Source organism: Gorilla gorilla, chromosome 14 (assembly GCF_029281585.2).
Source record: "Gorilla gorilla gorilla isolate KB3781 chromosome 14, NHGRI_mGorGor1-v2.1_pri, whole genome shotgun sequence".
Taxonomy (NCBI): Eukaryota; Metazoa; Chordata; class Mammalia; order Primates; family Hominidae; genus Gorilla; species Gorilla gorilla.
Genome location: NC_073238.2, coordinates 64173154 through 64188068, shown reverse-complemented (window position 1 = coordinate 64188068; position 14915 = coordinate 64173154). Strand labels below are relative to the sequence as shown.

The following is a 14915-nucleotide window of genomic DNA, read 5'->3' as shown; positions in this document are numbered from 1 at the left end:
GAAGAAGAGTTTTTATTTCTGCAACCGGTTACAGGGAGAAGGTCTGGAAATTATTGCCAGACCAACTCATAATTACAAGGTTTTTCCAGAGCGTATATACCTTCTAAGCTATATGTCTACGTGTAAGAGTGCATTCATCTAAAGACGTAAGTGATTAACAACTTCTAATCCTGAAGACCTTCCTCTGCAGCCTCAGTAAATTTACTTAATCTAAATAGGTCTGGGTGCTGGGATGATTACCCTTATTTTGTCTCCTGCTAAATCATGGAGGCTTGTGGAATTCCTCCAGACTCCCAATAAACTTGTTTTTGGAGGCCTGGGGAGTTTCTTCAGACCCCCAGTAAAACTTGTTTAATCCTAAACGGGTCCTGTTAAAAATTCCTTAGTTATCTTGTCATGCTTCAAGGCCCAAGAAAGGCCTAGGCAAAACTCTTGGTGGGCTTTTTTACATTCCAGACTTTGGTATATGGGCACTGACTCTTTCAGCTTTTAATTTTTTTTTTTTTGTTTTTTGAGACGGAGTCTCGCTGTGTTGCCCAGGCTGGAGTGCAGTGGCACGATCTCGGCTCACTGCCAGCTCCGCCTCCCGGGTTCACGCCATTCTCCTGCCTCAGCCTCCCGAGTAGCTGGGACTACAGGCGCCCGTCACCACGCCCGGCTAATTTTTTGTATTTTTAGTAGAGACGTGGTTTCGCCGTGTTAGCCAGGATGGTCTCGATCTCATGACCTCGTGATCCGCCCGCCTCGGCCTCCCAGAGTGCTGGGATTACAGGCGTGAGCCACCGCGCCCGGTCTCAGCTTTTAATATTTAATTTAACCACTCAGTGCTGAAACAGTTGTGATGGAGGCCTGCGATAGTGAAACCTGGCCTGCCACAGGTTAAACGCATCTATCGCCAAGCCAATAGGACTTACCGCTCCTCTCACCCACCCTTCTACTTTTCTGGATTTTTAAGAAATGGAAAGACTGTCAGAGTAGGCCATAAAGGCTTTAAGCCGGCTGGTGGCTGAAAACTCCCTTGGCCCCCAACCTCCCTGGTAAGGCTTGCTGCAGCCTAATTAAAACCTTTTGCCCCTAAAATTCTGCCCCGGTCTACTGGCAAAATTTCCACTACCTAGGCTTCACTTTGTGGCTTAAAGTTTGAGCCTTGTTAAAAGTGAAACAACATCAAAAGGTTTGGCCCTATTACCAATCCTTTGGGCTCGGTTTGGGAACAGGTTTGGTCGAGGCGGTTGCGCAAGTTGGTGAGCACGTTCCCTCTACAGAACCTCCATGCGCGGCACCTGGCAAAACCACCGGACTCAGCAGGCTGGCCAGGGTGCGAGGCGGGCAGGGAATCCTCGCTCTGGCCCCGACCCGGCCGGGGAGCCCCGTCCCTCCCCGGACCGCCTTGGCCAATCAGCTCCGCTCCTCCTTGGCCATCCGGCTCCGCCCCTTCTCGGCCAGCCCCGCCCCGTCGTTTCTCTCCCTGCTTTCCTCTGCCTCATGGTCCTGGGCCGTTGGCGTCGGAAGCCTGAAGCATGGGCGCTGAGTGGGAGCTGGGGGCCGAGGCTGGCGGTTCGCTGCTGCTGTGCGCCGCGCTGCTGGCGGCGGGCTGCGCCCTGGGCCTGCGCCTGGGCCGCGGGCGGGGGGCGGCGGACCGCGGGGCGCTCATCTGGCTCTGCTACGACGCGCTGGTGCACTTCGCGCTGGTAAGTGCCATCGCCTAGACCCTTCACTCCCCATCTCAGAGAGTGGGAGCGGGGGCGGCAAGGCGGGGTGAGGGGGTCCTGCGGCTTTTTGCAGCGAGCTGGCCGCCCCTCCCCCTGCTGCAGGAAGTCTGTTAGCTGAGAGGCGCCTGGAGGCCGCGGCGGCCAGAGTTCTGATTCCGAGTTCTGATTCCCAGGTCTGTGAACAGAGCGCCGCTTACCTTGTGCTGCCGATTCCTCCACCAAACTTTAAAAAAATTCTGTACGTGCTATGTTAGTTTAGAAGATACCTCAGCTTCCTCGGCCTTGTAACCTGCACGTAACTGTTGAACTGGACATAATTGAGAGTAGAATTGAGGTCATTTTTAAATGCCCCAGAGGGGGCAAGGAGAGATGCTTGCTCCGGAGGCAGCAAGGCTATTGTCGCAAAACCCGAAGCCTTTGCCAAGACAAACGAAACACCCGTGTCTAATGTGTGCCAGGCGCATTACTGAGTTTAAAATTTCAGATCTTTACAGCATCCGTAAATTAGTTATTATTGTTCCCCATTTTACAGAGGTGAAGGTAGGCGCTGCAAAATTAGGTGACTTTCCAGTGCCACACAGCTGGCATGATTCTGAGGCAGTCTAGTCTGGCTGCCAAGTTTGCACTCTGTATATCAGTCGAGGTCTTAGGAAATATGTGTCCTTAGAGATTCAACCCATTTTATAAAATAGCCAGGAAGGTTGTGTTTAAGGCATTTATATTGGAATGCCCCGCCCCCCACCACACACGCGCACGCACACACACATACTTTTAAGTTTTTTTTAAACTATGCCCAAGTATCAGTTTGTTTTTTTTTTGTAAAGTTGACCTTGTTTAAATCTAGACACACCTGTGGCTAATGTGAAGCCAAAGTCAGTAGTATTGAGAAAGCAAGCCGAGTTTTGGGTAATCATCGAGTTCTGTAAATGTTTACGGGTTGGCTTTGTGCCCATGACTGATGTTGCTGGAATTCTTTTTATTCTGATAATCAACATGTAGAGATAAGGGACAGTGAATGTTTCTCTCAACTCCTTTATTTATAGAATTCTTTTTTTTTTTTTTTTTTGTCTTTTTGTTTTTTTGTTCTTGAGACAGAGTCTAACTGTTGCCCAGGCTGTAGTGCAGTGGCACTATCTCGGCTCACTGCAACCTCCGCCCCCTGGGTTAAAGCGATTCTCCTGCCTCAGCCTCCCGAGTAGCTGGGATTACGGGCGCCCGTCACCACGCCCAGCTAATTTTTGTGTTTTTAGTAGAGATGAGGTTTCACTCTGTTGGCCAGACTGGTCTCAAACCCCTAACGTCAGATGATCTGCCTGCCTTGGCCTCCCAAAGTGCTGGGATGACAGGCGTGAGCCACCGCCACCGCCACCGCCACCGCCACCAGCCGAGAATTGATTTTTAAGCTATCACTTGAACACAAGGTTTCCCACAGAACAGGGGAGATAAGGCAGATTGCTAGGCCCGGTTAGAAAAAATGTATAACAAAATGTATAACATAACAAAAATGTTGCTAGGCCCAGTGAGAGAAAACTGTGTAACATATTGGCCGGGTATAACTGTGTATAGCATATCAGAATGTATATGTATAAAAATGTATAACATATCGGACACAGTGGCTCATGCCTGTAATCCCAGCATTTTGGGAGGCTGAGGCGGGTGGATCACGAGGTCAGGAGTTCAAGACCAGCCTGGCCAACATGGTGAAACCCCGTCTGTACTAAATATACAAAAATTAGCCAGGTGTGGTGACGGTGCCCGTAATCTCAGCTACCCGGGCGGCTGAGGCAGGAGAATTGCTTGAACTTGGAAGGTGGAGGTTGTAGTGAGCCATGATCAAGCCACTGCACTCCAGCCTGGGCAACAGAGCAAGACTCTATCTTGGGAAAAAAAAGAAAAATGTTTAACATATCTTAGACAAACAAAAAGCTGTAAAAATACTTAAACTATATGCGTGTGTTCACCACTTGGTTTAAGACTGTTTACTTTTCAAGCTCAGGTTGTTACAGGCAACACGACACACACCTCCTTTTGTGCCATTACCTACCCCAGCTGCAAAGTAGTCCACTGTGTGAATACACTATACCTTAGTTCTCCAAGTCTAAGACCCACATTTTTTCACATATTAGAAGAATCAACTACATCATGTAACTACTGTAGGCCATTTGATTGATATTTTAACGTCTCTAAATTGGGATGTATCTTATATTTGATGAATACGATCACTTAACCAGCCCATATGAGTGGACACATTTTTCTGTCATTACAAACAATGCATCTACCAACGTCTTTGTACATGTGTCTCAGAGATCAGTGGGGAGAGCACTTGAATTAAGCAGTTGAGGCTGCAAGAAAATACATGCCCATGTTGTCTTTGCTTGGGAGTTTATTGCAAGAATACCCAGAAGTGTGGGACAAGCTAAGACTAAGATGTAGAGCTTAGGGGAGAACCAAAATTAAAACTCACTTGTTCACTAGAAGATGAGTTGCCTCTCCTTACCCCGACACTTCTTTTTTTTTTTTTTTTTTTGAGACGGAGTCTCTCTCTATTATCCAGACTGGAGTGCAGTGGCGCGATCTCGGCTCACTGCAAGCTCTGCCTCTCGGGTTCACGCCACTCTCCTGCCTCAGCCTCCTGAGTAGCTGGGACTACAGGCACCCGCCACCACGCCCGGCTAATTTTTTGTATTTTTAATAGAGACGGGGTTTCACCATATTAGCCAGGATGGTCTCGATCTCCTGACCTCGTGATCTACCTGCCTCGGCCTCCCAAAGTGCTGGGATTACAGGCATGAGCCACTGCTCCTGGCCACCCCCTGACACTTCTTAAAGAGAAGAGCTCTGTAGATTTTTTGGCTGCCATCAAATTGAAAGCTATCCTGTTGGACAGTTTCAAGCCAAGCATTCCCAGGGGCAGTTCATTTCCCAGATGTCCAACCAGAGTGTGGTCACCTTGGGCCCCAGCACTGGTCATCAGTTCAGCTCGTTATGACTACAGCAGAGGGCAGGCTGACTTCCCATCAGCCTACCTGGAAGGAGCCATGGCAACATACTAGAAGAAGGAAATGGTGGGGTCACCATTCTGAGGTCGCTGTGGGCAGCCTAGGCACTGGTGCTTCATGGATAAAATTTTATCTCTTCTGCAATCTAAGTATAGCATTCAGGCATGGCCAGAAACATGAGGCAAGATATGAATGCCTGTGTATGGAACACATCCTGTAGTCCAGATTGACAGGAGCACAGGGTTTACATAAGAAGTGGGAGGACCAGCTGGAAAGGTGACTGGTAAGAATTGTATTCTGTAGTGGGAAGCCACTGAAGGATTTCAAGCAGGGAAGTCACATGGCCAAAGCAGATCTTCATAAAGATAATTTAGTGGTGATGTGTTAAGTCAGAAACTCTAGGGTCCGAGATTTTACCCAACTTAGAAGTTAACAAGGTAATCCAGTTTGATTCCTCAAGGCCCAAACCCCACAGGACAACATAATGAAGGCCAGATGTTACTGCCTGTACATGCAGTGGGATGCGTTACAAGAAAGGAACTCCAGAACTACGCGTCCATCTTATTGTGAGCTGGTGGTGGCCTGTCCATACTTCTCTCTGGAGAGACCTTATCTTAGGAATGTAAACCTCTGAGGAGGAGAAGGTGAGGTCTTGATCTTTACCACCCTAGAATCTCTCTGGAGGGAGCTGTCTCCCAGGTTTACTACTCTGGAAAGGCTCATTATAGAAACATTCTTAAAATTGATATAAATGTCTTTGCTCAGAGACCCAGACAGTGCAGGATGTGAGATATTCATGGAGAATTGTCTCTCAACATGGTGCAGGTTGGATTGGAAAGGATGGAGTTGAGGGGCAAGAAGATCAACAAAAAGCAACTGCTGTAGTGTGGGGAGTCATTTAAAAAAAAGAGAGAGGCAAGCCGAGGTGGTGTTGGAACTTAAAATGGGGAGGAAAGCTAACTCTGAGAGACTTTCCAGGGGAGAATGTGGTAAGTCAAAGTGGCCACTTGTAGATTGGGGGTGGACATGATCTTGGGGCTTAGGGCCTGAGCAACATGGGTAATGGTGATCATGTTAACTAAGACAGCAAAGTCTGGCTTTAGAACTATGAGTCGGGGGTCCTAGTGTGCAGTTAAGAGAGAATAGTGCTGGGCAGTGGCTCACACCTGTAATAAGCACTTTGGGAGGCCGAGGCAGGATTGCTTGAGGGAGGCTAGGAGTTGCGAGGCCAGCCTTGCTAACATAGTGAGGCCTCATCTCTACGAAAAATTAGCTGGGCGTGGTGCTGCATGCCTGTGATCCCAGCTACTCAGAAGGCTGAAGTGGGAGGATCACTTGAACCCAGGAGATTGAGGCTGCAGTGAGATATGATTACGCCACTGCACTCCAGCCTAGGTGACAGAGTGAGACCCCATCTCAAAAAGAAGAGAGAGAGAATGGCCAGAAGGCAATTGAAAAATGTGAATTGAGTTGGAGAGACAGAGTCAGGGCAGAAGAGAGAGTGCTGGGAATTCTTTTCTGAGTTGGGGGAGACAGCATGAAGCCCCAGGTATGACTGCTTTTGCTGAGCTAGAGAGAACAGAAGGGTAAAAGAGCTGAGGAATAAGAGCAGGATCTTTTAAAATATCTATCCTAGGAAAGAGTGGGCAAGACCACGAACCAGGAGAGTGCTGGGGTCCTGGGATCCACAGAATGGAATTTCAAGAACACTGATAAATTGCTGTAGCACCATTTAAAAAAAAAAAGAAAATAAAAGGTGAGGCACCTGGCAACCAGGAAGTCAGTGGTGAGAGTGGGATTGATGGGAGGGAGGCTCCAGAAGCCAAAGGCTTATAGGCCAAGTAGAGGAGAAGCTGGGCAGTAGATGAAAGCCCTGCAGGAGGTTTGGTGATGGGAGGAGGAAGAGCAGGAGGGTAGCTCCAGAGGCACCTCGGGGCAGGCTGGGGGCTCTTGGTTCTTTTGAAGATGAAGGTCTGAGCGAGAGGATGGCTGAAGAAGGGTAAAAGTGCAGACGCAGCAGGCAGCTCTCGCTGTCTGATGTGTGCTTGGCCATGGAGGTTGACCTGTTTCCTAATAAACCTCTGCCTGGTTGTTGCTTCCACACTTTTGTCATGGTGTAGTCTGCTTAGCCTTGTCCTGCAGGGTGAAGCACAGCTGTCACAGAAAACCTGGGCCTTGGCTGGCTCTCCATGCGTCCCACCTAACACCCGTGAATGGTTTTTCGTTGAGAAATCTTGAGGCCCAGTGGCTGTGCCACACCCTCTCTGAAGCTGGGCATTACCCTTCTCCAGTTCACATCACCGTGTGTTCCTCACTGCCCACTGCCACAATTCCAGTCTCTAATTCTTGTCCCTTTTTTTTTTCTCTCTCTCTCTCTCTCGCCCAGGCTGGAGTGCAGTAGCGTGATCTTGGCTCACTGCAACCTCTGCCTCCCAGATTCAAGCAATTCTTCTGCTTCAGCCTCCCGAGTAGCTGGTACTACAGGCACGTGCCACCATGCCCAGCTGATTTTTGTATTTTTAGTAGAGACACGGTTTCACCATGTTGGTCAGGCTGGTTTCGAACTCCTGACCTCGTGATCCGCCTGTCTCAGCCTCCCAAAGTGCTGAGATTACAGGCATGAGCCACCATGACCAGCTGCCTTCAGTTTTCTTGAAGGAGGACTGCTTTGCTGTTTTGGTGCTAGGCTTTGGGACGAGATTCTGGGGCGTAGATCTTGGGATCCTCCTTCTATAGCCTGTTTTTCAATGGGGATGTTTGTCTTTTCCTTAATGATCTATAAAAGGTGTTCATATATTAGTACAAACAATTTCACCCACATTTTATTACGCTTTTGGGGAGAAAGGGCAAGAAAGTGTTGTCAGCCCCATTTATTGACTAATCCATTCTTTCCCCACTTATTTGAGATGCCAGCTTTATCATATACTAAAGTATTTTATATGTATGGATATGTTTGGGGATTTTTGAATTTAGTTCTGTTTCAGGAATCTTTTGGTTCCAGTTCTAGCCACTGTTTCAATAATTTCAGCACTATAATGTAGTTCAATATCTGATAAAGCAAACTTCTCCCCACTATTCTTTTTCAAACACTTTAAAATTATGATCTATCCTTCCAGATGTACTTTTAAATTCATTTTGCTGACCAGGTGCGTACAAAAATTAGCCAGGCGTGGTAGCATGCACCTGCAGTCCCAGCTATTCAGGAGGCTGAGGCAGGAGAATCGTTTGAGCCCCGGAGGCAGAGTTTGCAGTGAGCTGAGATCACGCCACTGCACTCCAGCCTGGGCGACAGAGCAAGATCCTGTCTCAAAAATAAAAAATAATTTCACTTTGCCAAGTTCTAATACTCGGTATTTTGATTGTGGTTTTCTTAACTTTATAGATTAGTTTGAGATTAAATGATATCTTTATAATACAGTCTGCCTTCTAAGAACTGGGTAGGTCTCAATTTGTTTAAATCTTCTGTTATAGTCTCTTAAAGTTTATTTCAAAACATTTTATATTTTCGTTGCTACTGTATTTCTCCTTTGTATTTTGTTTAATTTAATTTTATTTTTTGAGACAGAGTCTCACTCTGTTCGCCCAGGCTGGAGTGCAGTGGCGCGACCTCAGCTCGCCGCAGCCTCTGCCTCCTGGGTTCAAGCAGTTCTCATGCCTCAGCCTCCCAAATAGCTGGGATGACAGGCACGTGCCACCGTGCTCAGCTATTTTTAGTGTGTGTTTCTAGTAGAGATGGGGTTTCACCATGTTGCCCAGGCTGGTCTCAAACTCCTGGCCTCAAGTGATCCAGCTGCCTCGGCCTCCCGGAGTGCTGGGATTACAGGCATGAGCCACTACACCTGGCTTCTCTCCTTTGTATTTGGACTGATTATTGTTACTATAGTGAAACCTGTTGAGATATACCTATATTTGTATGGTTACCAGCCACTTTTCTAAATTCCCCTTTTCCTCCCTCCAGCTTTACTGTTATAATTTATGTATAATAAAACCCATTCTGTGTACAGTTTGGTGAATTTGGGTGATAGTGTAGAGTTGTGTAACCACCCTTGCAATCGTAGTACAGAACGTTTCCATCACGCTTCTAGTAAAAGTTTTCTCATGTCCCTTTGAAGATGATCCCAGTGCCCATCACCAGCCCCAACAAACACCCGTCTGCCTTCTGTCTTTAAAGTTTTGCTGTCCTATAATTTCGTAAGAATGAAATCATACATACATAGTCTTCATTTAACCTAAGTTGCTGAGTAGTATTCCAGTCATGGATGTATTTCAATTCATTTATCCATTTATCAGTTAATGAACAAATGGGTTATTCCTAGTTTTTTACTATTACAAATAACGCTGCTAATAGATATCTGCATCCAAGTCTGTGGGCATATTTTTCTTTCTCCTAGGCCAAGGCCTTGGAGTGGGATTCTTTCAGTTTAGTAGAAACTGCCATCCTGCTTTCCACGGTGGCCGTACTGTTGTGCATTCCCACTAGCATTGTGTGCGAGTTCCTGTTGCCCCACAGCCTCACCAAAACTTAGCATTTTTGTGTTTTTTACTTTTGTTTTTAGTCATTCTGATAGATGTATATGACTAAAACTTGTCACTCACCCTTATACATGCCACAGGTTGCATTTTCAAATGCAGTACCAGATCGGGTGCAGTGGCTCAGGCTTGTTTTTTGTTTTTGTTTTTGTTTTTTTGTTTGTTTGTTTTTGAGACAGAGTCTCGCTCTCTGGTCCAGGCTGGAGTGCAGTGGTGCAATCGGCTCACTGCAAGCTCCGCCTCCTGGGTTCACACCATTCTCCTGCCTCAGCCTCCCGAGTAGCTGGGACTATACAGGTGCCTGCTACCATGCCCGGCTAATTTTTTGTGTGTTTTTAGTAGAGACGAGGTTTCACCGTGTTAGCCAGGGATGGTCTCCATCTCCTGACCTCATGATCTGCCCGCCTCAGCCTCCCAAGGTGCTGGGATTACAGGCGTGAGCTCAGGCTTGTAATCTCAGCACTTTGGGAGGCTGAGGCGGGCGGATCACCTGAGGTTGGGAGTTCAAGACCAGCCTGGCCAACATGATGAAACCCCGTCTCTACTAAAAATACAAAAAATTAGCCAGGTGTGGTGGTGCACACCTGTAATCCTAGCTACTTGGGAGGCTGAGGCATGAGAATAGCTTGAACCTGGGAGGTGGAGGTTGCAGTGAGCCAAGATGGCGCCACTGCACTCCAGCCTGGGTGACAGAGGGAGACTCTAGCTCAATAAATTAATGGATGAATGAATGAAAGAATGAATGCAGCATCAGTTCCTAAACACGGTTCTAGGTGGAGTCTGACCATCATTCAAGGAGCCTGGGGCGGTGGGGGAAGGTGGAAAGAGCAAGGGCCTTTAGGATGCAGTAGATGCACCCTTGAATGCCAGCTTTCCCGATGACCAACTCAGAAACTTGGGCATGCCCCTTTCCCCTGCAAATCCTTTCTGTAATGAGGAGGAAAAGAAGGAAGGAAATTTTCTTAGTTTTCTTACCTGTGAAGTATGGAAATAATGTTTTCTTCAAACGGCTGTGAGAATTAAATAAAGCCTTATAACTTGGCGCAGTGCTTCTCAAGCTTGGCCATGCACACAAATCATCCAGGGATCATCCGAGATTCTGTATTGGTAACCAGCTCCCAAGTGAGTGCCAGGCTGTGGTTCATGAACCGTGTTTGAATGGGAAAGATGTAAGGCACCTGGCACTTGCCAGAGTTCAGTAAATGTAATTCTCTTCTCCTCTGTCCTCTTAGTGTGAATCCTCCTTGCCATATTCCATACCCGGATTAGCATTTGTCATCCCATCCCTGTATACTAAAGTGACGATGTATATGTCCAATTAAGATGAGCCTTGGAAGGTTTCCTTTCACATCTTTAATCTGAGAAGTAACAACCTTCTGGCAGAGAAGGGTATATTCTTAAAAAGGGAGAAATATGATTCAAGTCCTAAATCAAACAGTATACTGCCATGTTGTAGGAACCATAGAACTCGTGTGACTGTTTGATCCTGGTAGTTCTGAAAGAGACCAGCGTGGTCTCCTGTGAATGTTAGGTGACAACTGGCTGCTGGGCAGGTTCAATCAAGTGGAAATCATCGTCTCATTAAGCGGGCAGCAGCTGGGCAGCATACATTTATGGAGTCATTAAAGCCTTGTCACCAAAGGACAGTAGGAGGCTGCCGCAGCTGATCCCTCCAGAAACAATGATGTATGCTGTTGTCAAGACGTGCAAAAATCCAGTCTGATTAGGCTGAGGTTTTGTGAGTCACATTTGCAAATGCTAATAAATGTTGACAGGATTTATGTACTGATTCTATTCCTGCTCCACTTCATTCTCCCACTCTTGAAAGTGAATGTTGCCATGTTTTCTCTAGGTCTTCATTCAAACATACAACAAAAAACAGATACATTCAAATAGAAACTCAGCCTCAGTATGTGTTCTTTTTATTTCTGTAAGGACTTTTTTTGCTAAATTTTTCTTTAAGGATTAAAATGAGTAAATTGAGCATGCTCTTTAAATTGGATATTTAATTATCAATGGAAATAGCTGGCATAACTTAATCATTTGTTTGATCTGAGCTTTGACTTATAGCTGTCTTTAAGTCTATAAAATATGTTGTTAAAACCCTTATATGCCTGGGCTGGGTGTGGTGGCTCACGCCTGTAATCCCAGCACTTTGGGAGGCTGAGGTGAGCAGATCATCTGAGGTCAGGAGTTCAAGACCAGCCTGGCCAACATGGTGAAAACCTGTCTCTACTAAAAATACCAAAATTAGCCAGGCGTGGTGGTGTGTGCCTGTAATCTCAGCTACTCGGGAGGCTGAGGCAGAAGAATTGCTTGAACCTGGGAGGCAGAGGTTGTAGTGAGCCGAGATCGCACCACTGCATTCCAGCCTGAGCGACAGAGCGAGACCATCTTAAAAAAAGAAAAAAATTGCATGCCTGGGACGTCTTAAGAGAAAAATGAGACTGGCCTTTATTTGCTATAATACATTTTAATTTTTAAGCTGATTTTGTTAGCAGCTCAATTAAATATAGTTCAGTTATGTTTTATAACATATGTCCAGTAGGAACTTTACTGTATTTTTTAAACCAAATTTTTTTATATACAGAACTTAAATAAGTATTATGAAATTTTCCTCATCACCCTCTGGGTTAATAATAGAAAAATTCATAGCAGGGAGAAAATATTTTAAATATTTATAACTGCTTATTAATATAAACCTGAAAAATTCTTGAAGGCTACCATGGAACTTAACAGTGGTCATCTCTGGGAAACGTGATTGGGAGTCAGGAGGGAGAGAGGCTTTTATCCTTTGCTTTGTACCTTTTTATAATTTTTTTTAACTTTAACATGTATCACATATTTTTTTTTGTTTGTTTTGTATTTTGTTTTGTTTTGTTCTTTGAGACGGAATCTCGCTCTGTCACCAGGCTGGAGTGCAATGGCACAATCTTGGCACACTGCAACCTCCGCCTCCCTGGTTCAAGCAATTCTCCTGCCTCAGCCTCCTGAGTAGCTGGGACTACAGTCGCGTGCCACCACGCGCAGCTAATTTTTGTATTTTTAGTAGAGTGGGGGTTTCACCATGATGGCCAGGATGGTCTCGATCTCCTGACATTGTGATCTGTCCACCTCAGCCTCCCAAAGTGCTGGGATTACAGGCGTAAGCCTATGTATCTTTTTAAAATTAAGTTTTACAGTGAACAATTTCAAACATTTAACAAATGTAGAGAGACTAGTACAGTATCAGTGAGCAGATTCAGCATTTTCAAGTTTTGCTGCACTTGCCCATCTGTCACTTTTTCTTCTGTTTTTGTCCTTCTCTCCCTCCCTTTTTCATTGTTACTGCTGAAGTACTGGAAGGTAATCTGGACCTCATGTCACTTTATGTTTATGTACTGAGTAAGTCTGTCTCTAAAAAGTCAGGTCTTCCTCAGGGACAGGTGCCTGCCTTTCCTGTTATCATAGAAATGACAGTACAGGAGTCCTCGAAGACCTCATCATGTCCAGTCAGGGATCTACCCTGGTGGTCGCTGTGAGCTTGACTTCCCTGTGGCTCGTGGGTCTTGGCAGGTGTAGAACTCATGGCTCATGCCCACTGGAAGTGCTGGCGCTGAAGCAGGCCCCTCCCACCAACCTGGCCCTCTGCTGACAGACACTACCTGGGCCTCTGCTTAGGGTCCTCACCATCCTCTCAGTAAGCAACATGCATCTTCCAAGTGCTGCGCTCAAGGCTGGAAGTTGGTGAGCGACTCTGTCAAAAGGTGGAGATACAGATCCAGTCTGCCTCTCCTTATTATTTATTCATTCACTAGACATATATTGACTAATATATATATAGCTTGACTCTATTTTTTTCTTGGTTAGGAAATTTAAGCCCGGAGAGGTGAAAGTAGCCATGAATGTCAGAAATACAATCTCAGCCAGGCATGGTGGCTCACACCTGTAATCCTAGCACTTTGGGAAGCTGAGGGAGGAGGCGCTTGAGCCAAGGAGTTCTAGACCAACCTCAACCACATAACGAGACCCCGTCTCTACAATTAAAAAAAGAAAAATCAGCCTGGCATGATGGTGCACACCTATGGTCCCAGCTACTTTGGAGGCTGAGACAGGAGGATTGCTTGAACCCAGGAGTCTGAGAGGCTGCAGTGAGCCGTGATAACACCACTGGATTCCAGCCTGGGTGACAGAACAAGAAAAAAAGAAAGAAAGACAATCTGTTGTACTTGCTTTTGCTCAAGCTTAACCATATCACGCCTGACACCTAGTGGAGCCCTGCCTTCCCAATTACAGCAACATCCTGCATGTGGCCCTTTGCTGTTGACCAGGCACCTTTCATCTGATCCTTAGATCCTTAGTGCTTGTTGAGCTCAAACATGAATCTTAGTTCCAGATGGCTGGATCTCTATCATACGTTGTGGTTAAAGACTTTGGAGCTGATAACCTTCCATGTTTATTTAGTTATTTAACATAAACTTCAGGCCCCAGAGTCTAAAAACAATTTTAAGGGAGAAGAAAGAAAGCACTGTACAGTTCATTTAATATAAAGCATGAATTCACAGGAGGAACTATAACTGTCTCCATTCTCTACAATTCTACAGATAATTTTGGTGCCTGGCAAATAGTAAGTAGTGTTTTCAGTGGCTTTGATCTTCGGTCTTTGTGTGGTTAGAGTAGATTTTATTCAAAAGCCCCTGAATAGTCTTTTTTTTTTTTTTTTTTTTTTTGACGGAGTCTCACTCTGTCACCCAGGCACAGACACACACGATCTTGACTCACTGCAGCCTCCGCCTGCCAGGTTCAGGCGATTCTTGTGCCTCAGCCTCCTGAGTAGCTGGGAATACAGGCGCGTGCCACCCATGCCTAATTTTTATTTTTTTGTGTTTTTTAATTTTGAGAGGTGACAACGTGCTAACAGGCCTCGCTTGCTCTCGGTTCCTCCTCGGCCTCGGCATCCACTCTGGCCATGCTTGAGGAGCCCTTCAGCCCGCCGCTGCACTGTGGGAGCCCCTCTGTGGGCTGGCCGCGGCCAGAGTGGCTCCCTTTGCTTGTGGAGAGGTGTGGAGGGGGAGGTGTGGAGGGAGAGGCGCCGGCGAGAACCCGGGCTGCGCACGGCGCTCCTGGGCAGAGTTCCGGGTGGGCGCGGGCTTGGTGGGTGCTGCCGGCCCCAGTTAAGGAGGGGCTTAGCACCCGGGCCAGCAGCTGTGGAGGGTGAGCTGGGTTCCCCAGCACTGCTGGCCTGTCCGCGCTGTGCTCGAATTCTCGCCGGGCCTGAGCCGCTTCCCCACGGGGCGGGGCTCCGAACTTGCAGCCCACCATGCCCGAGCCGGCGCCCTCCCCGCCACCCCCGCTCCTGAAGGGCGCTGCCCCCTGCTCCGCAGCGACCGGTCCGATTGACTGCCCAAGGGCTGAGGAGCGCCGGCGGGCGGCGCAGGACTGGCGGGTAGCTCTGCCCGCGGCCCTGGTGCGGGATCCACTAGGGGAAGCCAGCTGGGCTTCTGAGTCCAGTGGGAACTTGGAGAGCTGTTGTGTCTAGCTAAAGGATTGTAAATGTACTAATCAGCATTCTGTGTCTAGCTCAAGGTTCGTAAACGCACCAATCAGCACCGTGTCAAAACGGACCAATCAGCTCTCTGTAAAATGGACCAATCAGCAGGATGTGGGGGGGGGGGTGGGTCAGATAAGGGAATAA

At 47.1% G+C, this 14915-nt stretch overlaps 1 protein-coding gene across 1 annotated transcript in view; it reads left to right on the top strand.

Moving 5' to 3' along the window:
- Positions 1-1421: 1421 nt before the first annotated feature.
- EBPL (EBP like) overlaps positions 1422-14915 on the top strand; it is a 30670-nt gene continuing 17176 nt past the window's right edge. The window contains exon 1 of the mRNA XM_004065322.5: positions 1422-1691. Within this exon, the coding sequence (XP_004065370.2) occupies positions 1521-1691 (171 nt within the window). The 5' untranslated portion in view covers positions 1422-1520. The remainder of the gene's footprint in view (positions 1692-14915) is intronic.